General features: G+C 40.1%; 1 protein-coding gene across 2 annotated transcripts; it reads right to left on the reverse strand.

Moving 5' to 3' along the window:
• Positions 1-7,710: 7,710 nt before the first annotated feature.
• On the reverse strand, positions 7,711-22,147 carry ism2b (isthmin 2b). Of its 2 annotated transcripts, none has more exons than XM_047387071.1 (6): positions 21,453-22,147; positions 14,737-14,982; positions 12,895-13,186; positions 11,189-11,326; positions 11,022-11,090; positions 7,711-10,094 (listed from the first exon to the last, which is right to left on the reverse strand). In XM_047387071.1, the coding sequence occupies exons 1-6, from the start codon at positions 21,561-21,563 to the stop codon at positions 9,577-9,579; spliced, it is 1,374 nt and encodes a 457-aa protein (XP_047243027.1). In that variant the 5' UTR covers positions 21,564-22,147; the 3' UTR covers positions 7,711-9,576. The 2 variants fall into 2 exon arrangements, with proteins under 2 accessions (XP_047243027.1, XP_047243026.1); XM_047387070.1 differs by having other exon boundaries at positions 12,868-13,186.
• Positions 22,148-23,574: the final 1,427 nt, after the last annotated feature.

Genomic DNA, 23,574 nt, shown 5'->3' on the forward strand with positions numbered 1-23,574 from the left:
ATATTGTCCGCAATAACTTTTAAGCTCGTCTGCATTCTTATCTTAAAAAGGTGGACCAATCATATTTATGGTTCAGGGTCTTGGCTCCATTTAAGTACTGGAGGCTAGGGGAGCTTTTTGATGTTGTTATGACTGGCTGCCTGCCGCCTTGGAACTAACTGGATCTGCAGGCAACCCCCCTCATGTCCAAAGGTATTGTGCTGGCCTTTCTTTTGATTATATTATCAACAGAGAATGCAAGTTGAAGAAAATTAAGACTCCCTCTGGACATGAGTAAACAAACAAAGGTTTGTAGAGTCTGGTTCATCCAAAGAATGTAAGTTATTCAGACTTATCCAAGGATATTGATGTCCAGTGTCGATTGTTAGTATTATCTTCCTCAGTCTTGTTCTTGCTTGATAAAATGAAAAATGCCAGAGAATGAGATGGGGAGTTTGGAGAATATTTAAAAAGTCCATAAATGCAAGAAGAGTACAAAAAAGCCATGTTTTTTTTTTTTTGTGGTCGCTTCAGTTACATCTTTGACACTGAATTCACCGAGGATGAGTCAATAAGGATAAGGATGGGGTGGGTTGGGAGAGTAGATCCACAAACAAGGGTTTTGTGCCCAACATCTCTGTTGAAACAATGATTGTTCACCTCTTTCTTTTATTTCATGAGCTAATTCAAACACTTTGCTTTCGAACATGCTTACCTTCGGGTGAGAACCATTGGAAATGCAAATCTGTACCACATGAACTCATCTATACCACTCTGCCACATTGGGGCATTTATATCCCTGGTTAGGCTTGTACATGGTTAGGCTTGTGCATACCCCTTGTGAATCTTGTGATTCCCATAATAGCTCCCAAATTTACATTTATGCCTGGCAAAAATACTTCTGCCTCAACGTACAGTATATCATTAAGAGTTGTAGTGATATGAACACAAGCACAAATTAGTGCAGATTGGGGAAATAGTGGGAAAATTATATATGATTTGCAAGTTTTTGCAGATAAAATCAGTGTGGAAAGTGTGAAATGCCTTCAATACTTTGTAGAAATGCCTTTCACTGCAATGAAAGCTGCAAGTCATTTGTCGTATGTCGCAACCAGCTTTGCACATCTAGACACTAACCTTGTTGCCCATTCTTTAATAGAAACTAACTCATCTTCAGTCAGATTGGATGTACAGTGTCTATAATCAGCATTTCCTAGTCTTTCCACAAATGTTTGATGTAATTTAGCTCTGGACTTTTACTTGAGCATTCCAACACATGAATTTGTTGTGATTTGAACCATTCCATTGTAGCTCTGGCTGGGTGTTTAGGGCTGATTTCCTTCTGGAAGGTGAACCTCTGCCCAACCTCAAATATTGCCAGCCTCTAAACAGGTTTCCTTCCAGGATTACTCTGGAATTAGCTTCGTCCATCTACCCATTACCTACGAGCATCTTCCCTATCCCTGGTGAATAAAAGCATCCCCATACCCTGATCTTGTCACCAAAATGTTACAGAGTGGGGATGGTGTGTTGTTAGTTTTACACCACACACAGCGTTTTGCATATAGGCCAAAACGTTTTAATTTTGGTATAATCTGACCAGGACACCCCTTTTCACATGTTTGATTTTTTCCCCCTACATGGCTTGTGGCAAACTGAGGGAGGGAACATCTTAAATACTGGTTTCTTGTTGTAAATCTTCAATAAAGCCCAGAGAGTTGTCCAGTCAACAGATTCTTTTGAGTTACCATGGGCCTCTTGGCTGCTTCTCTAAATAATTCTTTCATTTCCAAGCTCTTGTGTATAGAAGAAGCTTTGTCTTTGTAGCTTTTCAGTTGTACCACACTGTTCCTTTTTGAAGGAATGGCAAAGATGTTCAAAGTGCTGCATATTGTTTTATAACCTAGCCCTGCTTCAAACATCTCCACAACTTTCTCCCTGACATGTCGGCTGTGTTCCTTGGTCATCGTGATGCTGTTTGTTCACTAATGTTCTCTTGAAAACTTTTGAAACCTTCAAAGAACAGCTGGATTCATACGGAGATGAAATTGAACCAAAGCAGACTGTTTACTAATTTAATGACTTCTCCAATTGGTTTCAGTGGATTGTATTTAGGTGTATCAGAATGCAGGGGTCTGAATACAAGCCTTTTTGATTTGTATTAAAAATAAAAAAAATCAAGACCACAGATAATGTGTTGATTTGGTCTATTAAACAAAATCCCATTGAAATATTGAAGTTTGTCGCTGTGATGTGACAAAACGTATAAAAGCTCAAGGGTACAAAGCCATTTGCAAGGCCCTTCACAGGTATTTACTTTCATGGTTTGGTTTGTAAAGGACCCAGTAGCAGAGACTGATACTGAATAAGACAGTTATTCAATACAATACAAGAACTTACAGCGGGGAAAACTGGTCTAAAAAAAACTGGCTGAGTAACAGGTAGTCATGGAGTTTAGACGAAAATTCAACTTGGAAGACTCACCTCTACTTCTGGCTCCGTGTAACTACTCCAATACGTTCTCAACTCCAACCAATCAGCTTCTGGTCTGCATTCCTCTTCAGCCAATCATCCCTCAAGGCTTCGCTTTAAAAGACCGTCATATGCAGAATCTCCTGCTCTTCAGCTGAGCTTCGACCCTCCTCCACCCCATCTCCACCATCAGGCTTCAAGCTCGTTCCAACTCCCTTTATCTCCTCAGGCCTCCACTTCACCACCAGTATCAGGATCCCGGGGGAAAGACTTCTCTAATTCTAACCCTAAGATGTTTATTCAAGCTCATGTCATTATCAGCATCCATGTCTTCCACTGGGGTCCGAGCGCCGAAAGAAAACAAACATCAGCTAATAAACTCCTCTAATTGCCATCTCTGTGTTTCTCTCATTTGTGAGTCTTTTCAGGTAGTCTTGGCAGAATCAAGCAATGAACAATGAGAACTGATCAGTATATATACTGAGGGAAGTGGGGAGAATGATATAGAATGAAGGTGTGAGTAATCAGGCGGTAATGAGTAGCAGCTAAGGCAGAAGGCAGGCAGAGAATCTGATGGACAGAGACTATTTAACACAGAGGTGCTGAACAGATAAACAAGAAAACCCAGGGAAAATATCTAACAGAAATGAACTCAAAGTACAAAGAACACAAAATTTAGAAACTAAGCATAAAGGAATGAACTTATAAGGCAACACCTTACTAACAATAAAAAGCACAGGGAAATTAACTAAATAAGTCAAGACCTAAAAAAAACAACAAGGAAAAGATCCAAATATGAGCACAAAAGAAAACCAAAATTCAACCACATGTGGATCTTGACATCTACATTTGTTTTTAGAATTTAGTTATCTAAAGAAAATCCTGGTTTAAAATCACATCAAGGTTTCCACAAAATGTTTGACAATAATTTAGTTACTTCAAGTGTTTCCTCCTAAAACCAGGTTAATAACAAGTTAATAAAAGACTACCCTTCCCCCCCTAAACATCCAGTCCAATAACTGTTTAACTCCATGTTTTACTCCAAAATTAATATACTGTACCTACCAGAAAAAGTTAGGAAATTTGTGTTTAATTTATCATTTGTTATTGTAACAAGGCTTTTGCAATTAATTATCCTTTACTCTTGGAAATCCTGTTTATTTCGTATTCTATGGTGCTGCATTTGTGGGTTGAGAAGCATAGTTGAGTATGTGGGTGGAGGCAGTGTGATGGTATGGGATGGCGTCACCTTAACTGGAAAAAGCAAGGCTTGTCATCATTGGAAACAAGTGTTCAATGGAGTTGAGTTCAGCAATTCCATGCTGTTATTTTTGAGGCCAGAGTTTGGTCTTATGTCATCTCAATATCTATCAATATCTATTAACTAGATTCATAATTCATTCTTGTGTTTAGACTACTTTCTTGGATACCTGAGTTATTTGAGTATGTATTTCCTGATAGAGTTGGTTAGTCCCTATTAATGTTCTCTAGTTCATTCTGTTTTAATCAACCTCACTTCATCAATTACCTTGCATTCACCAGCTGCCTCACATTCCTCCTGATTAGTTCTCCGTGTTCATTGGTCCATTTTCTACCTTCCTCAGTAATAATACCCTTTGGTTCTCATTGTTCCCTGTCGGATTCACCGCTGACATTCCTAGTTCCATGTCTCTGTGTTCTTGCAAGTTACCCTGCCTGTGTGCCCCACTATAAATTTAAGTTCAGTTATTATTAAATCTTTCAACTAACCACGTGGCTGCCGTCCTCCTGCTTGCGCTTTGGTCCTCCACCACCTCCTCACAATATGACACTGCTACAAGTGCAGTTTACCTACAAATGTGCTGCCATTTAAGGGGAAATAAACTTTTAGACTTTTAGAATCATTTCCATGAAGCACCTTACAACATAAATATGAATTTCCTTACATTTGTTTCCATGTGTCTGAATGTAAGGTGAATCAACAGCATTTTCATTCCTTCCACTATGATTTTACTGTGATTGCTGTAGATTTCATTTGTCAAGTATGTCAGAAAAGAAAACAAATCCTAAACAGCTATTGGGAATATTGGCAATCTTTTTTTTCTGATGATCTCTTGAACAGAAGCTGCATTTTTAAGATTAGTGTTGCTGATCATCCAGAACAAGGACTTCCTCTGTCTCAAGCAGGCTAAGGAATTGGATAATTCCATCTGCAAATAATCCATAAGAACTTAAGGCCCTTAGGCATTCCCAAATAGGTAGAGCTGCAAAAACACATGCAAGAATTTGCTCTTGTGTGGCGACATTTAAATGGGTGAATGTGTTCAATTCGCTGTGTGAGTGTGTCCATAATGGCTGCTTTCCACAACTTCAATAAACCTTTGCAGGTCGGTGTGAAATTGTATTTGTTTGTGCGCTGTTACCAGTCATGCGAGCGCTCACCGTTGGGGGTTGGGGTTGCAGCAGTTTGCAAGAGGAGCAGGGAGGCACTGTGAGGGCCATGATGTTTGCAGGTCAGCAAGCCACAGCGCACCCAGAGGAAATCTCGTGTTCCTGCCAGCCTACAAACGTAAACATATCTGTAACCACCAAAGGCTGGCTCCAGGCCCAAGTCACCAGCGCTAAACTAAAGAGGTGAATCAACTATCTAAAATGAGGGCGCACAGCAGAACCTGCATCAGAAATTTTGACTCATAGCTCAGTTTTATTTGATTTGTTATTTAGCCAAACTCATTCCAGCCAAACAGCTTTAAATTTCTGTGAAACCACAGCATTCTCGCTAAGTGGCAAGATGTCCATGCCCTCCACCAGCTGTGAAGAAAACTTGGTTGCTTTTTAAATGCGTCTGTCCGTAAATCTCCTGCTTCATTCAGTGTGTCAGATACCATCTCTTAGCCATGGTGTTTCCAAAGCACTCTTTCATGTCCCTCGTTTGCCTCCCATTTTCTCTCTCCTCTGTTTTCCCTGTTCTGGCTTTCTCCACTGTCTACACATCTGTGGTTATTTATCTGTTATTCTGTGGCAGCAATGTGGTCAGCATCTGTCTGGCTCTCTTTCACTCAGCACTCATTTGTAGTCAACTTCAGAACCACATGGGGATTGAATTTGCTTGTTGTTGTTCATTTACCAGGGAAAACTGCACAGGTACATGGGGTCAAATTCAGTCTTACTTGGTTGTGTCCCACTTTGGTTTTTTATTGTGAATGTACCTCTCTACTCATGGGTCGAAGTAAACAATTAAAGGAGGATGGATTTCATGACCAGTTAGAAGCAGAGCATCTGAGAGTACTGTTTGTATTTCCTGAGCCTATGGATTTGCATTACTCTGACCTTTTAATTTATAATCTCAAGGTTATTTAATCCTCTAGAAAGACTATAGCCTCAGACAACAATGTGGCAGACATAGATCAACCTAGAAACCACATGAATGGTGGCTTTAAGGAAAGGCATAAAAGGGCTTAAGAGCTATTGTGTAGAAGAGCAGAATTTTGGCCTACATGTTCAATTGACCGTTTAGCAACGGCCACATTTACCCTCATCACATTTGTGAATAACCCGTCACTTGTATGACTCACCAAAAAAAACAACCTGTTCTGGATAAATGCAAGGCTGTGATTTGTTTGTGTAGACAATGTGTATAATCGATGACTTGCACTCATCACGCCAACATGTAGAGGAAATATCCACACTTCTGATTAAATTAATCACTGCATTCTAAGCCCACAGGTTTGCAAGAGATGCAACATCTAACCAGCTCCTGTTATTTCCAGGAACCTTTGCATGTGGAAAATGTAGCTTCGGTGGGAAAGATTACAGGCTCATTCTGATTACTCCTCATCAGTGTGGGCACTAACTCACAAAACCACAAACAGTTTTTCTTTTCTTCACAGATTGCACAGCTTTGCAGTTTCCATCAGTTTTGCATAGTGGATAGACCTAGCAACATTACCCATTAACCTTTCTTTGGCTTCCTACTTTGTAGATTGTCATTAAAACAAATTCAAGGGAACAAACAATGTTAAAAGAAGTGGTTTGGAAGGTACACTTATTTTCTTTTCTTATCAGAATTTAACTGTGACTACGTTTTTTTTTTTCTAAAGATGCAGCAAGAAATCGGTTGGTCAGATCATTTTTAGCCTGATATTTGTGGTGATGGGATGGTCAAACACTCAAAAATCTAGTTTTATATGGCAGATAATGCTAGCTGCAACGCTCTTCAGTCTGGAAGTTGCTACTGTGGGAAGTATACTAATGTGAGCTCTTTTCAGTATTACTGAGGTGGCTGTGTCGACATAATCTGATTTTCACCGTGACTTGTGACTGATAAGTGGGAAACTTAAAAATCCAATCTTTTTCTGATCACCCATCGCACCATACCTAATAAGCCAAACTAACACTTTTCAGTGTGGAATTTGTTAATGTGAGAAGAAGAGCCAACGTTTGTGATTTTCAGAATTATTGACGGGGCTAACAGGGAATCAGCAGATATTCAGCTTGGTAAGGCCTGACCGGTAACCCCTACCTGTTTCTGATCAGTAAATTAACCATATGTACCAGGTTGCATTAACCACAATACTCTTTAGAGTGGATGTTTTTTACAGTGGGAAGAAGGCTCAAAGCTGGCAGTGTTCAGTGATATTTATGGCGTTGAAGTCAGAAAAGGCACAAACATTTTAAGAAGCTTGTTAATATTATGTTTTTTTATGAGGCATGTTGGGTGTTCTTTCAGGCTATTGTAATGGAAAATAGACTTTGTCAAGTTCTGGTCATTTTGCTCTTTCATCCTTTTTTTTACTTTTGTGGTTTTGGTCTTTTCGTACACAACTTTTTCAAGTTACAACTGTTTACAGCTGACATGGGATATCAATCCTGACTTTTCTTGGGGGCGTTTTGTTGAACTGGCAAAATAGGGGAATTGATCCAGAGCAGACTTCAACTGGAGCCTTTTGAGCCATAAATCATTGTTTGTAATAAAACATGCTGGATCTGGGATAAAGTCTAGCTCTGCATTCTCCAAGGAATACACCTGACAACTAATGTTTGCACTTTGTAATGCTAACCATGCTACTCGCTAACATAAGATGCTAAAGACAGTTTAAGCATAATCACTAGAATAATTTTGTCTTTGTTTAAAAATAGTAACACCCAGTTTTATGGTGTTTTCTGTTTCCTAAATGGGAAGTTGGCTTGGAAAACTGGAACCAGTAAACCAAAAAAGATTTCAAATCAGCCACGGTGCCTAAGACTTGTTAAATAAGACACACATTAATAAGTCACATGATGAATGCAAACGTTTTATATTTATACATATATATATATAGATATTTCTTCAATATAATTGCAACAACAAATTGATAGAGCAGTCCAACACAAAATGAAAGACAGACATGTTTTGCTTCCCTTTGTTACCAGGTGCCCTCATTTGTTCAGTTCAACTAGTGCACCATATTGAATGTAGAGACATTTCAATGCTTCAGAAAACTTAAAAAACAAAACAGAAAAGACAAATAAATACTGTACAACACCTTAATATGTAATACTAGACTCAGAAATTACAACAAAGATAATGCTTTCTATCAACACTTCTTACATGTTTTGCAACTTCATGAAATAACGCAGCATCTCTGGTGAGCTTAATTTCACAATAACAAACTTCGTAATAAATGGCAAAAAATAAAGTGCCTTACTTTAAAACTGGCTATTTCAAAGTACAAATGTCTGTATGCATGTGGAGGCAGAATTCCTGAAAAGAGGTTTGGAGCAAATATCCATGGAATGAGATTGGATAGAAAGGACAAGTCCTGGGGTCATGTTTAGGTGTGTCCATCACAAAGGTAGTTCTTCAAAGCTGAAACGTATTTGCCAGAGGTTAAAACTGTGCCTTTTTTAATATCATGCACCATACCTAATGGCTAAAGCCTGAAATATTTGGTAATACCAACTTGTTCCTGTTGCCAGTACCAATATCCTGTCAGCCGAAGACATTACTTTATTTAGGAAGGAATGTCTTTTCTATCCAATCAAGTTCAATCGAGCAGCTTGAAAGGAATATGTCCCAACCGAACTCTTCAAACGTAAAGAATCCAGCTGCTTTCTGAAAAGGCATAATCTGTTCATCACTTCCTATGTGGATTACACAGCTAATACTTCACCCCAACCCGCTTTGTACAAGATCCAGAAGTGTCCTGCTGATGAGGTATATGAGCAAATTTGTTTGATATGATCAGTTAGTCCCCCTGAGAACATTGTAGAGACACACCTACGTGCAAAATCTAACCACTGTCCAACTTGTTCTTAACCCACATCTGCACTGTAGAGATATGGAGGCTGGGTCTGAAAGCTGGGTTTGAAAGAAAACATGAGGAAACGGATGAAATCAGTCAGTGTGACAAAACATTTGAAATTAAATGTGATTTTTCTGGATCATTTTCACCTAAAGGCTACTTTCGTAACGCTCTCTGGAAAGTCTTACAAGGACAATCAACTGTCATCAAAAGTCATTTTGCCTTTCAGATAATTTCATATTCAGATCCATATACCTTAAGAATTTGCAGTTGTGTTGGAAAAAGCACTAACTGAATGCATGTATTGTGTTTTGGATCTGCACAGCCTGAGGGTTTTTGTGTTGTAGCAGCATTGTTAAGATGTTGATCAGCTAAACTCTGCCCATACCTATGTTTGTGTCTTAGAAAGAACCACTTTGTCAACATAACAGTTTTTTGTATAAAGCTTCAGGCCACATGTTGTTATTATCCATTAGTAGACAATAACTACTGGATAACATAAAACAAGCCACGGAGTGAATAAAATTTAGAAAGAAATAAATGGATGTAACACCAGATGTTTGAGAAGATGGCAACTGAACATACATTGTTCCATTTTGTTCCTCCTCCTCTCATGAAAATCAGTTCGTTGAGCCTGTATTCTGGACAATGATGCTATTCCTAATTTGAAATAGGCACAGACCTCATCAAAACTCCCAATCACAAATGAAAACATTCTTTGAGTTTTTTTATGCATGATTAATAGTTCATGTGTGGCCATGAAGTAATATTTCACATCTTTTAGCAGAGGCTGTTTCATCTCAAATCAGGACTGGGTCCTCTGACTCTCCAACTGAACTGTAGTTGTTTTAGCAGTATGAACTCAGTACTCTCTGGCCTCTTCAAGTTCATTCATAAACACATCTTCATGGGGGTTTTCTGGGCAACTCAGTTTGTTATTCGGTGGCCGTACCACATGGAAGCGACTCCAGTCCCCTTTGCACAGGATCCAAGGCAGAACATCCACCTTGAAGTGCAGCTCTTGCGAGAACTCGGTGCTGATGAGGTTTGGCGTGCCCGCGCCCTTCCCCCGTGTGATCAGGCGTCCACGATCATTGTAGCAACAATGCTGTGCCGCTAGAGTAGATGAGTCGCTGGAAAGTGCAGAGCGAATGCAGCTTCGGGCGGAGGGCTTGTAGATGTCCAGCCGCTCCTTTGGGCCACTGGCATCGCGCCAGCGGAAAGGCCGCCCGTGAGTCTCATCGTAGAGGCTCACCACAGTGTACGCCACTTCGGACGGGTAAGAGCAGGGACAGCTGGGCAGCTCAGACAAAACCTGCTGCAGATACCTCTGGAGAAAGTCACTCTTGCAGTTAAGCCATTTCTCGCAGCTGTCCACATCTGTTGGGAAAGGGGACAGAAGAAGTAAAACTGTGTCTCAAACAGTTCACGGTAGCTCCGCAGATAGAACAAACAGGTATCAGAATGGATTCCAGTCTAAATCTTATGGGTGGTTATTCTAAACATTTAAATTACAGTTCAGCCCAAGAATCTGCAGTCTGTGGGGAGAGTATATCAGTTACTAGTGTTGTGACTTATGAAATAACAATTCCAGTATATCCAGGGCTTTGTAAAAGATTTTATACTCTTTGGACTTTTTCACAAACCTCTGAGTATGTAATTGGCATTTTTAGCAATAGATCAAGACAAGGTAGACAAGGTAGTGTATAATTGGTAAGTTGGGCGACACATGATTTTAAAACCTTATTAAATCTGATAAATATGGTGTAGATTTGTATTTAGGCCCGAGTCAGTTCTTTGTAGAACTCCTTCTGACTGCAAATACAACTGCAAGTCTTTTAGGCAATGTCTCAGCAAACATTGCACAGCTAGAATCTAAGTTTTTTGCCCGTTTCTATTTGCAAAATAACTTAAAAGTCAGTCGAGTTATATGGAGAGCATCAGTGAACATCAATTCAAGTTGTTTCACATATTCCCATTTGGATTTAGACATTGGCTTAAGTATTCTAACACATCGATATGATTTGATCTAAACCCTCGTAGCTCTGGCTGCAGTATCTCCTGGTCTTCCTGATGCAGTTTTTGCTTTTATACAGATTTGTCTAAATGGGTTTCCTTTCATTTCCAACGAAGCACATGGCTTTGCCTTGTCAATGAATAGTGCTATACAAATAATCTTGCTTTGCTTTGCCTTGTGTTCTTTAAGAGATCTCAGAGGCCATACCGGAACTACCTCTCTATCTCACTTATTTGACTTAGAAGTCTGGTGCCAAATTGTTGATCAGCTACATGATATAAAACACCCACCTGTTCCAAATGGTTCAGTGCCGTTCTCCATCTCAAAAGGCAATGGTTCTATTACAGCGTTGACATCACCTACAAGGAGAAGAGGCAGAAATGAGTTTAGATTGGAAACCATTTGACAAATAAGACTAAAAATCTTCTTTATTATTAACAGAGAGGCAAGATGTTACCAGGACAAGGCTCCAGGTCACACTTTGAAGCTTCGGTCAGCGTGCAGGAGTAGCCACAGGATTTAGTCCTCTTCTTTTCACCGTGTCCACATGTCACCGAGCATGGAGACCAAGGAGTCCATTCATCTGTGTCTTTCTCTGTGGGAGAGAAAACAAATCCAGAATGACCACAGACTCAAATTCACCATAAGCTCTTGTGATTTACTTCATGTAGATCAAAGCCAGCTATACACTCTGTGATTAGATCAGTGCAAAAACAGAGCAGAAAAACAAAACAGAAGTTTTGTTTTGACAGGAATTTGTGTACTTCAACGCTCTAATCCAGAACAAGCTTTCAAAGTTTCCTAAACGTCCTAGTCTATAGACATGACAATTTTCTCCTGATTTAACCTTTCCCATGCACTCTTTTTAAGCAGGCTTCAGTGAAATTAGAGGGGGAGAGGTTGTGCTGTGGCTGTCCGCCTCCGCGCCATATTTCCTTGTGGTGTTAATAACACTGAAAAACAAGTCATTCTTGATTAAAGGCGAGGTGGGTGCAGAAATACCAGCCTGGGTGTAACAGCACTCAATTTGACTTTGTGGGCAACGCCAGCTCGCCATGTGGCCATAGGAGCATGAGGTCTCAAGAAGGTTGTAATTACAGATAGAACTAAGGTTGGCACCCTTAATTTATGTCGACAATGTCTTTAGATGTGACCATTTAAGCTGCATTGTGGCCCTTTACTGATTCTTCTCTATGCACAACAATGAAAGAGATTAAAATACAATGTATAATGGTTTAATGGATATGGGAACATATTAGATATATCCAGTTTTTAGACTCAACAACATAACAAGAGATGGCAGATCTTCCGACTGAATTCTGTCTCTGATTTATAAAATATTTTGATCAATGGGACGAGAGCTTCACAGTGTTTTGAAAAAAAAAAAAACGTCCTAACTACTGATCTGATCTGATTTGCTCTGCATATGGAGTTCTCTTCTTTTTTCAAACCCTGACAATGTCCACCTTGCTATCCTTTTTCACTCATTTTTTTTTTTTTTTTTTTACTATTTTTATCCCTGAGTAAGTTGTCTGTGAAAGCTGAGACACATTACAAGTTATGTGGCGCCCTTACAGCCTCACAAATTCTTGAACTCACTCAAAAGGCTGTGCCGCACAGGACAGTGAGGGTGTAAAGGGGAGGGGGCCCAAGGGGTCCCAGGGAGGGATGAAAGAGCCGGCCAAATGGTCTCTGCCATTCTGTGTTCCCAATCTGCCCTCCAATTGTCCACAGGCAGAAGGATGTTTTGTCCCAGAGAACAGTGACGGCCTCACGCTGCTATTAGTGAGCCCATCAGAGCCGTCTTCAAAAGGCGGGCCTCTGAGACCGGCATGACAGTGTCGACTTCAAAGTAGCCGTAACCCACAATGTCCTCATGGTCGAGTGCTCATGCTTCCTCGTATGTTTGCATCATTTGGCTCTCTCTGTCGGCGAAAAGACCTAAATAAGCCGCGGAGTGATTTTTCTGCATTAATTCTGATCCCTCTGTTATCTTTTTCTTTACTTCTTGATCATTTCAAATTCCAGGTACCTTTTTTATTACACTGTTAGGTATAAAAAAAAAAAAAGAAAAGTTGTACTCAGTAATGTTTTGGCATCGCTAACAGATAAATTGTGCCACTGGGTAAAGCTTACTATAATAGCTTTCCATGGGATCCCAACCTTCATTCCAACGAGTATCCCAGTCTCCCCCCACTCCACTGGGTAAGGGCTCTTCACTTCCATAATCCAGAGGGTAATCATCCTCTCCCTCTTCCTCCCCAGTTTCGTCTGTGCCTGACCGACTGTTGCTTTCCTCGCTGGAATCGGTGTAGCTCCAAAAGAGGGGCCAAAAGAGCTTCTTGCCTCCGATCCAATCCACTGTGGAGGAGGGGGAGGAAGGTAGCCAATCTTTTTCATTGGCCAGGTCCATCTCTACCTCCATCTGAGGGTCGTCAACAACTTCTATGGTTACCTGCGCAGAACAGGGGAGAAGCTCTGTTAACCACATGCTTCTAAACATGGAAACTAAAACATTCTGTGAAGCTGAACTTTCTGAAAAGCATAACTTGGAATGATGTATTGATCAGAATTTTTGGCTTTGTTTCTAAAGCTTTGACAGATAGCTCAGCAGCTGCTGTTCTAGAAGATGCAGATCCTTAAGTTAACTCTGGGATCTCCAGATGGCTGCCAATAATTCAAACTCTGGTGTGTTCCATGACAAACAGGTGTTAAAAGTTCAAAATGATAAAATATAGCAACTTTGCTGTACTCCATTCAGCTGTCCTTTTATCTCATATAAGTCTCTCTCTCACTTTCTCGCAGCCTAAATAAAAGAACAGACATATGTCAACATGTCATAAAATATATTTCTTTAGCACTTCCTCTAACCTAATTTTAAACACCACACTGATACTGAAAATCAGTAATAGCTTCAACACTAAAGATGGCTGTTTTCTGAGTCATATGTAGGGTGGGTTCACTGATCAAAAAAAGATCAGATTTTTTAGTTTCTGACTAGGTGTTCATTGGTATCAGCTAATGAGCATGAACAGTTTATTTCTTAGTGCATCTCTAAAAAGCAAAAGGGAATCTCATTTTTACTGCATTAGGTCTATTTTTGGTGTTCTGTATATTTACAAAAGTTAAGTTCAACAAAGTATTTATGCAAATTTAAAGCTTCACCTAAGAGACAAGCTGTAGTCAGAAACCCAGCCCTCTGAAATCATTAGATGACTAAGCTAATGACTGAATCTTTCCATAGAAATTAGTCAGTCAGTGAGCATTAACGTTCAGTAGATTGAACAACTCTCTCAGAGTCTTATTGAACCTTCTACATAAATACCTCTCATTGCTGCAAGATGACTCATCCTAGATGCAACAGCATTTCCCAAAGCCCAACTCATCTGATGTAAGGTTCAGACATTTATAAAGACAAAAATAAACAAAAACAAAAAAAAACAAACCAAAACAAAATCTATGTTTGTTGGAAAATAAATTGTACAAACTGCTGTTTCAAATGTTTTTATGGTAAATGACAACTCATAAAAGATTTAGTCATCACTGAAAAGGAGAAGTGAGGAATATTGTTAAACCTTTAACAAATTCATATGCTGCAGGGAAACAAATCCAACTTACCAGCACTATGTCCTGACAGTCTAAGCTGTTCTAGTGGCATGAAGAAGACAAGCGGTCATAATGCTGTGGGTGATCAGCGTAGGCTCATATCATAATGGCCCTTTAAACCATATCCTGATTACACTCACCAGAGTTGGACAGAACAGGTTTACTGAAAAATGTTTTTAGTTTTAGGCTAAATTACATTTTAATTTAAGAAAGTAGTAAAACGAAACATAGACGTGTCTCTAAGATTAGACTAGCAGATTATTAATTTTGGCAGAGTTTAAAGAAAATTACTTAAAGAAAATTTTTATGTTTTCAATATTTTATCCCACAAACAGAAACGTTGCTTCAACAAAGTAATTTTAAAATACAAAGAAGTGTGACTGCCCTCTCTGCACTTGCCTGTATGTTGGGGTTCTGAGAGTTAATGTCAGCATTGGCTAAGTCTGGAAAGTTGTTTATGTCGAAGATAAAAGGTTTGGTCTCCTCCTCAGGCTCCGGCTGTGGAAGAACCCCAACAGAGCGGTGTTGGGGGTGAGACCACCTCCTCTGGTGGCTGTGAGGCTCAGGCAGAATGCTCTGGACCTGGTTCTGCTGCTCCTCGGAGACATGCTGGCTCCCACCACTCTGAACTGGATGGCCATGAATCTGATGGAAAATACGGAAAATTGTATTTGAACTGTCTAGCACAGGTACAAAATATTTCACACATTAAACATTTACAGTGGCTTGCCAATACCATTACAACCATTTGAAATGTTGTCATGGCACATGTTCCTATACTTGTTATGTATTTTTCTAGTGCAACCAGTACCATTTTTCAACAGGTAGGAGTCACAAGAAGAAAGCCGTGTGAGTGACGTAAAACTTCCACTTGCATGTCACGCCGAAAAAAACCATCCCATGGTGAAACATGGTGGTGGTACCATCATTCTGTGGGGATGTTTTTCTTTAGCAGGGATGTGGAAGCTAGTCAGAATTAATGGGAAGCAGAGCAATCCTGAAAGAAAAATTGCCGAAAGCTACTAAAATACTTGAGATTGGATCAGAAGTCCATGTTCCAGCAGGGCAGTGACCGTATTTTGCAAAGAAGAAAAGCAAAAACATCAGGGTGTAAATGTCCAATGCAGGTAGACATACCTTAAAGATTTGCTAATGCTTCGACAAAGTATTGACTCAGGAGGCATAATGAAAATCAATTACAGATAATGTAGTACTTCTTTGCAAAAACAACTACTGTTCTTGATTTTGTGGCAAGGTCAGCAATTTGTGAAACACCTGAGGCATTCAGACTATGAGCCAAGTGATCAACAAGCATTCGTTCCTTTTTTTTCCCCCACAACAGTCATGGCATCCAGGCTGTGGACAAAGGGGGTCCTGTGCCAGCGACATCCTCTTTTAGCTTTAATTAGAGGGCCTGGGAGGCGTGGGACTCCTGGGCTGATGCGAGCGTGTCTAAACCTGGTGCGCTGCTGTTTTCATTCCCCCACAGAATGTCAGGTTTTACAGTTACCAACAAAGAAGTGTGAAGACAAAAAGAATAATGGCAAATGGTAAATACATGCGCTGTATCTTGTTTTTGTCGGTCTGCTTCTCCACTTAGCTGTGGCCTTTAACCATGTTTAGATGTCATGTGCTGCACTTGCCCTCGTGCACGATGGACAAGAGTTAAAGATTGGAGATAAGCCAGCTTGAGGTCTGTCCAGTAAAACAGGGGCAGTTGGAAGGCTGAAGAGGAGGAAAATCATCTGAGCAGTGAGTTGATGATTTCTGGTTATGGTCTCCAGAAAAAGATGCGCTTTAAAGAGCCTGTGACTGTCCCATAAAGATCTTGTTTTAGCGGTCAAGAGTACAGACACATGAAAGCAGATAACTCAGCCAAGGCAGGACAAATAATAAAGTCAGCCTCATTCCTCAAATAAATTTAAAGTAATGGTGACAAATAGGTTACATTTTATGACCATTTGGCCTCTCTACCCCAAACTGAATTCACTGCTGGGAAATATTTCAAGCAAACATAATGTAGTCCAATAGATGTAAAGTCAGCACCTCAACATCTCATAAAAATACACTCATAAATGAAAGATGCTTCAAAAAACATCATCCTCTAGCCACGTGTTCCCTCATTGTGTCATGTTTCAAAATGAAGTTTTAGATATTTTAATGAAATGTAGTTATTGCAATCAGTTGAATGGGTTTGTAGCTAAAACACATGAAAAAAGAAGCATTTGAAAGTGCTGTGAAACAAGTAATTTCTTAGCAGAAAGTTCAAGCTTCTGGCTATTTTATCTGCTTGATATTATTTCTTTTTACTTTATTTATGTTATTTAGACAGTTTTACCTGAACTAAATTTTTAAACATTGGGACAGAACTGCTACCAGTCTAAAATCAGATCATTTTTCCACCCAGTATCTAAGCTCTACCAGATCACACAACCACAACACTCTTCAGTTTGGAAGTTGTTGCTGAGGGAAGGAGACTCAAAGTTATCTGTTTGCAGTTCAATGTAAGAGGTAGGCTTTCAAAAATTAAGTCAAAGATGGCACAAAGGGTAAAAGAGGTTATTTTACAGGATTTTTGAATTTTCTACAGAGGCATATTGGGATGTTATTTTAGGTTGTTATATATCTGACTTTTTCAGGTGCAAAGAGGAGTTGTTCATACCCTCGTTATGGACGAAACAGCAAATTGATCCAAGAGCTAATTTCTAAATGTTTTAGAGCAAAGCTGCTCTGATTTATCCTTTTAAGCTCCCAACTTCTGTCTTTTATGGGAAATGCTAAATTCATAAATGTTGGCACTCTTTTGGAAAATCTCAGATTTAAGGGTCTATATTCTCTGGCGGAACACAACACTGAGTATTTTTACAATTAAAAATGCAAACCTAATGATGCTAATTGCTAAGATGCTAAAGACAGAATGTCAACTTTCTTATCATCTCAACTCTCAATCAATCAACATTATGCTGCTTATTCGAAGGTATGTCTTAAGCCTGATTCCTGATTTCATATTATGAAGAACACTTGACCCAGTACCTGACTGAAGGCCATTGGATCCAACCATGCTCACCTAAGACTCACATATATCTAACCAACCAACACAAAAAGTTGAAGTCCAGAGCCATGCAAGAGGCCACATACTTTCACACCCTCCTCATCTTGTGATGTTTCACATCTGGATCTTGTATTGCTTCGCCCTGCATATCACTCTCCTCCTCCTTTCTTCCTCCCCCTTGTTCTGTGTGATCCTGCTCTCCTCCTCTCCTCCTTACTTGGTAGTGGGGCTCCCCTGATCAAAGGCCCTGTGGCTGATGGCATGCAGTGTGTTTAACAGGGAGACTGCAGAGATGCATATGGATACATCAGTCCTGACCTGGAGACTGCAGTCTCTCCTCAGAGAGCCACATTGAAGATAAGCAGAGAGTGCTGCTTTAAAGCAATTTAAAACATTAGACCCAATTAGGGATACTGACATCGTACTGATGATGATGACACACACTGAGGTTAGGAAGAAGAGGTCGGAAAGCTGGGTGATGCCACCATGGGACTGAAGTAAGGGGTAGGGATGAGATCCGGTAGGACTGGTGGGGAGGCTGGGAAGGCACGCAGAGTGGCAGGCCTGATTTATGTGCGCACAGAAATCAAAGGCCCCTGCACATGGTTGTTTCCAAACCATTGCAGAAGAACAATAAACTATGGATGCTCTTTGATCGGCATCTTTTTCAAATAGAAACAGGACAGCAAATGCATGCTTAGAGGAACTGGGATGAGCTTGTGAAGCCTGAGAGTACAAGCAGACAGTAAACACAGCTAACAGGTCCTGATATTTAGGAAACAGCCCATTTCAACACAACCCTCCTCTTTCTCTACTTTGAAGAGGGATGGGGGTAAAACCCAAAAACAGGAAATTCCACATTAACACAAAAAAGAGCCAACATAAACAACCAGATGAATGACACTTGACCCGAGCCCCAGGATGGGAGATGTTAAAGGCCTGCCTTAGTCTGGTTACATAAGCATCTAGTTACTCTACTGAGCTTAGCCTCCTTCTTCTCCTTCCTATCTGTCTTAGCCCACACCCTGCAGGTCACAAGCACAGGTAGAGAGTCATCGTCTACAAACAGCTCGGGTTAGAAATGAACCATCACACACACTGCAGTTTTCTAACTAATGACTCCCTTCTTTTCCTTCCTTGTGTTTTTCTCTCTGCCTCTTTATGCTTTTACATCAATCAGACATATGATGAGAGAGAAAGTCCCAACAGGGCATCATTGGGTGGCCACACAAGATGGGAGAGTTCAAAGACAAAAACAGAGCCCTGACACACACACACACACACACACACACACACACACACACACACACACACACACACACACACACATGCACAGACATGCACTAGCAGACTTTGATTTCCAAATATGTCTGTGCGTAGCACAAACATTCCCCTGAGATAGAAACATCACACACACTGTGCAGTGTGCCGAGCTACGCACCGAGCTTCGATTTATGATACCAGGGTTTATGCTCAGGCATGACAAACGTTACTATACATGGAAAGAGAAGTGGAGTAAAACAGAGCAATGTGCGCTGAGTTATGATCTGCAAGCAGCTTACTTAATTATTTTGTGAAATTAAACTATGACAGATGTAATCAATTACCAGAATCTAAATTACAATGCTTAATCTGTGAATGCTGTGCTCATATAAAAAAGGAATTTATTTTAGTACCTGTTATTTTCATACTGCACACAAATCCCACTGAAGGTATTCAGGTAACATTAGCATTTTTGAAGGGGAGCAAATTAATTATAGTGCACGTTCAGCATTTTTATTGGAAACACAATTTAAGATTTGCTTTTTCATTACAATAATACAGAGCTGGCCCAAGTCATAACAAACCTAAGCATATCACTTTGGCCCCCACACCAGTAGAAGGCCCCCAAGGGCACTGGAATAATCACTGCAGTGATTATTTAATAAAAAGCATGTTCATTACATCAGTTTTACTTACTAAAGTATGCCTTTATGTAATATGAAATATATATAAACTACATTTCCCACCTACTGATATTTATTCAACAGTGGATTCCCACAGACAGACTCGTATGTTTTGATCATGGGGCACTGTTCAGAGTGCCCCAGTGGTGCAGTCGAATAGAAATATGTGTACAGTGGCTAGGGCAACTGAATAGACATATACAGCCAATCAGTGTCGCAGACTTTCATGGAATTGGGGCACTGAAAATATCGCCCCTCGCAGGTTAAGAAAACGCTTGTGTGGCACAGTCAATCAGAGGGATGATGGCGAAGTTAACGGGTGAGGTGCAGCTTCCACTGAATTTGGTGAGATCCTTATTTATCTATCAAGAAGGTCAGTGAAGGAGAAAATCTGGGTTAAGGAGCTGGGACCTGATAAGCCCAACATTATCACTAACCAGTAGACCAAGGAGAAAAATAAAGTCTACAACCGGAGTTTTTGCAAGAGTTGGTTGGTGCGGAAGTCGTGGCTGACCGACTGTGGAATAACACTTTTCTGTTTTCCCTGCATTCTTTTAAAAGTGCCAAATGTAATTTAACGTGGACGCAGTCAGGACACACCGACTTGAAGCATCTTTCCGAACGCATTAAGAAGCATGAACAATCGAGTGTTCATATGAGAAACTCTGTCAAGCTAGCTGTGCTCGGAAAGATTAGCATAGTGGCGCAGCTGGACACCGCGTTGCAGTAAAAAGGCACAATGAAGAGGTTAATAAGAATCGTCATATTTTATCTAAACTCATTGACTGTATTAGGTTTTGTGGTGCTTTTGATCTGGCATTTTGCTGGCATGATGAAAGGGATGCTGTTCAATTGTATTCATCGTATCGCTTCCATTTCATATTGGAGTAGATAGATGTATTACATGTTACACCAGCCACCACTGTGTGTGTATAGATAGATAAATAGATAGATAGATAAATAGATAGATAGATAGATAGATAGATAGATAGATAGATAGATAGATAGATAGATAGATAGATAGATAGATAGATAGATAGATAGATAGATAGATAGATATTGCATTCATTTCATTTAAAAAAAGGTAACACAATTTAAAGCAGTATAGATACATAAATCATCTTGTAATGTCCCGTATTACTTACATATATATTTCAACATCCACATACATATTTAGAAGTATTTTGTTATATCTTTTTTTTATATATATTCATGTTTGTACTGTGCATAATCTGTCTATCCAAGCTGTTCCACAGCTAACAGCTTGATATGCACATACTTTTCATTACTATTCTTGTTTTTATCCTCCCTTAGATTGTATCCTCCATCTCTTTCTGCAAACCTAATTTATGATCTTGGTATCATTTGAAAAGAACTTGATGCTCTTTCAAATGAAACCATTTGTTTTGATAAAAATCTTTTGTGAAAAATTTTCTGACATATGTAGCGGAAATACTGGTAGAGCAATGGTAGTTGTAAGCAGACAGGGGTGATTGTTGCATCCTTTACCAGGGAGAACAACAATTATGATAATAGGCGTTATTAATCATAATAATGATAAACTAATTGATGTTGTTTATAACAATGAAACCTGACACTATGGCTGGAATTGTTGACATTGCTGTTTGAATTACTCTCCCCACCTCCGCTGCCCCCAAAAGACATGGATTTTAAATGCTTCTTAGCATCCCATTTATCATTATCACGATAAATACCATGAGAAAAATTAAGTCCATATTCAATTCCATTCAATCCAGATTTATTTATATAGCGCCAATTCACAAGACATGTTGTCTCAAGGCACTTCACAAAGTCAATTCAATCGAATCATACAGATTTCAGGTCACCCATCTCTGTTTGGAAGGCCCCAAATCAACTTCTGTCTAAGGCCCTGTATAATCCTGGGCCGGCTCTGGAATAATAGAATTACTTTAATTCTCTACAACTAATGTTATCTCATTTTAAAATGTTATTATGTGCTAATGAAAATAGAGCGAACCACGGAGCTATACTGTACTGTATAAAAACCAAAAGCATTAATTAAGTGAACATTTGAAGAAATAATATTTATAGCTTTGTTAGCAACAAAATGGTAAGTTTAATAAAACATGTCTTACTTTATGGGTAAAACTCTCGCGTCTTGTTGGAAAGCCTGCTCCCAAACTGAAGAGAAGAATCGAGCAAAGCGCGAGCAGCATCTGAAATCTCCTCGCGACCTCTCCACGCATCTTCTCGGCGGCGCTGTTCCCTTTGAAGTTCCTGTAAACGTACTTTTCTCAGCTTTGTTCTCGGTGAGGCAGCTACAAAGTTCAGGACAAACTTTCAAACTCTCGTCAGCCGCTTGTTCTCGGGCTTTAGCTCGGAACGGATATAGTTTTGGAGTCTCGTCAGTCGAAACGTCGCTCTTTATGAAGATGCGCACCAGCAGCGTGCAGGGGCATCCCGCGCGCTGTGATTGTTTGAAACACTAGAGGCTCGCGCAGCAGCTGTGGGTTCGTTTTGTCGGCGCGAGCTCCACGCTTCTCTTCCCCATAAACCTGCTGCTGCAGTGGGCTTTAAGTACCCGTAAAAACGAGTGTAATACCCCACGCTGAATCTCCCCGTCCGCACCGGCGCACGCTTATTCAGCTGCTTTAAAATGTGACTCACTCCTCGTCAATGGGTGGATGGGTGTTCTCTTCCAATACATTGACATCTGGGCTTTATGGTTTGATCTCGCTGGTTATCTGTCTAATGCGTTAATCCATTATCAAGCCATGGTTCATCCAACGGTTTTATAGGACGTGTGTTTGTGTGCGCGTCCCGCCCAGCCAAATGGTTTCGGCAAACTTGCCTCTTTTACGCACGCATCTAGAGGTTTCACGCTGTGGGAGTTGGGGGTGGGATTGCTCACAGATGTGTGGAGAGGGTGCAGTGGGGCCACTGAGGAGCTTGACAAGGTGAAAGTAATTTTTGTTCAGTAACTGACTGAAAGCAACAGGCAAAGTCAGTTGTATTGTATTAATACACTTTAATTTTTTTTAACAGTTTTTATGTGAAAATCAAAAGGTATCCCATTGTGAGGTGGGAGAAGAAGGATACATGGTTTTCAAATTTTTCCCCCAAATAGTGTGGTGTACGTTTGTTTTCTGTCGCCTTTATGTTGGAAGCCTAAATCAAATCCAGTACATTTCAGTATACAAAACGTTGTTCTGTGAAGGACTCCAAAGTTGGTTAGAGGCTATTGGTGGATAAACAGCATCGTTATAACCAAACAACACAGAGGAAAGGCCAGGGATAACGTTGTTTAGACGTTTAAAGCAGGACTATGTTACAAACCCACATTCCAAGCTTTGAGCATCTGATATAGCTGCAGAGATGGTAACATCATGCTGTGGGGACGTTTTTTTTTCAGTAACGGGGGAACTGAGTGTAATTAATGGGACGGTGGATGGAGCTCAGTACAGGGCAAACCCGGAAGAAAACCTGTTAGAGGCTGAAAAGATGACAGTGGGACAGAGGTTCGCCTTCCAGCAGAAGAATGATCCTAAACATACATCAACAATGGAATAGTTTAGATCAAAGCATAATCATATGTTAGAGTGGCACTGTCAAAGTCCAGATCTCTCACATTCCCTGCGGCAATTCATTTCTTCCCACTTGTTTTCAGGAATTATATTGTCATGACCCATTTCCAGCCATGCTTCAGCTGTCAGACAGATTGCATCAAGTTAGACTTTAGAAAACGTTGGTATACCAAGCAGCTCATAGTTGACTCAATAGCTGCAGTGTACTCGGGTCATGTGGTTGCAAAAAGAATCATCACCCCTCCAGCACGATGCTTGGCAGATGATACGAGTTGTATGTGCTGATGTGGTGTGTTTGGTTTTCACCAAACATGGTGGGGCCTTTGGGGCCAAACATTTCTACTTTGGTCTCATCTGTCCCAGAAGCCTTGTGTTTCATTCAGATACATCTAAGACTTTCTCTTTTCCAAACAATTCTTGTCCAATCTTTCTAATGGTACTGTCATGAACACTAAGGTAAAGTGCTAAGTGAGGGCTTTGGAGTCCAAGATACTGGGTTCCAAGGCTTCATTCCCAGTTGGCAATATGTAAATACACCTGCTTTTCCACTTTGGCTCATTTTGTTTTCAACAATGACAGTGAAATCTGTTTTTTCACTCAAAGTTGGGGTTAAACATGTTTTTAACCAGTTAAGACCTGATTATTTTTATAACTTCCTGATACCTAAAACCCT

The sequence above is a fragment of the Girardinichthys multiradiatus genome, chromosome 15 (assembly GCF_021462225.1).
Source record: "Girardinichthys multiradiatus isolate DD_20200921_A chromosome 15, DD_fGirMul_XY1, whole genome shotgun sequence".
NCBI lineage: Eukaryota > Metazoa > Chordata > Actinopteri > Cyprinodontiformes > Goodeidae > Girardinichthys > Girardinichthys multiradiatus.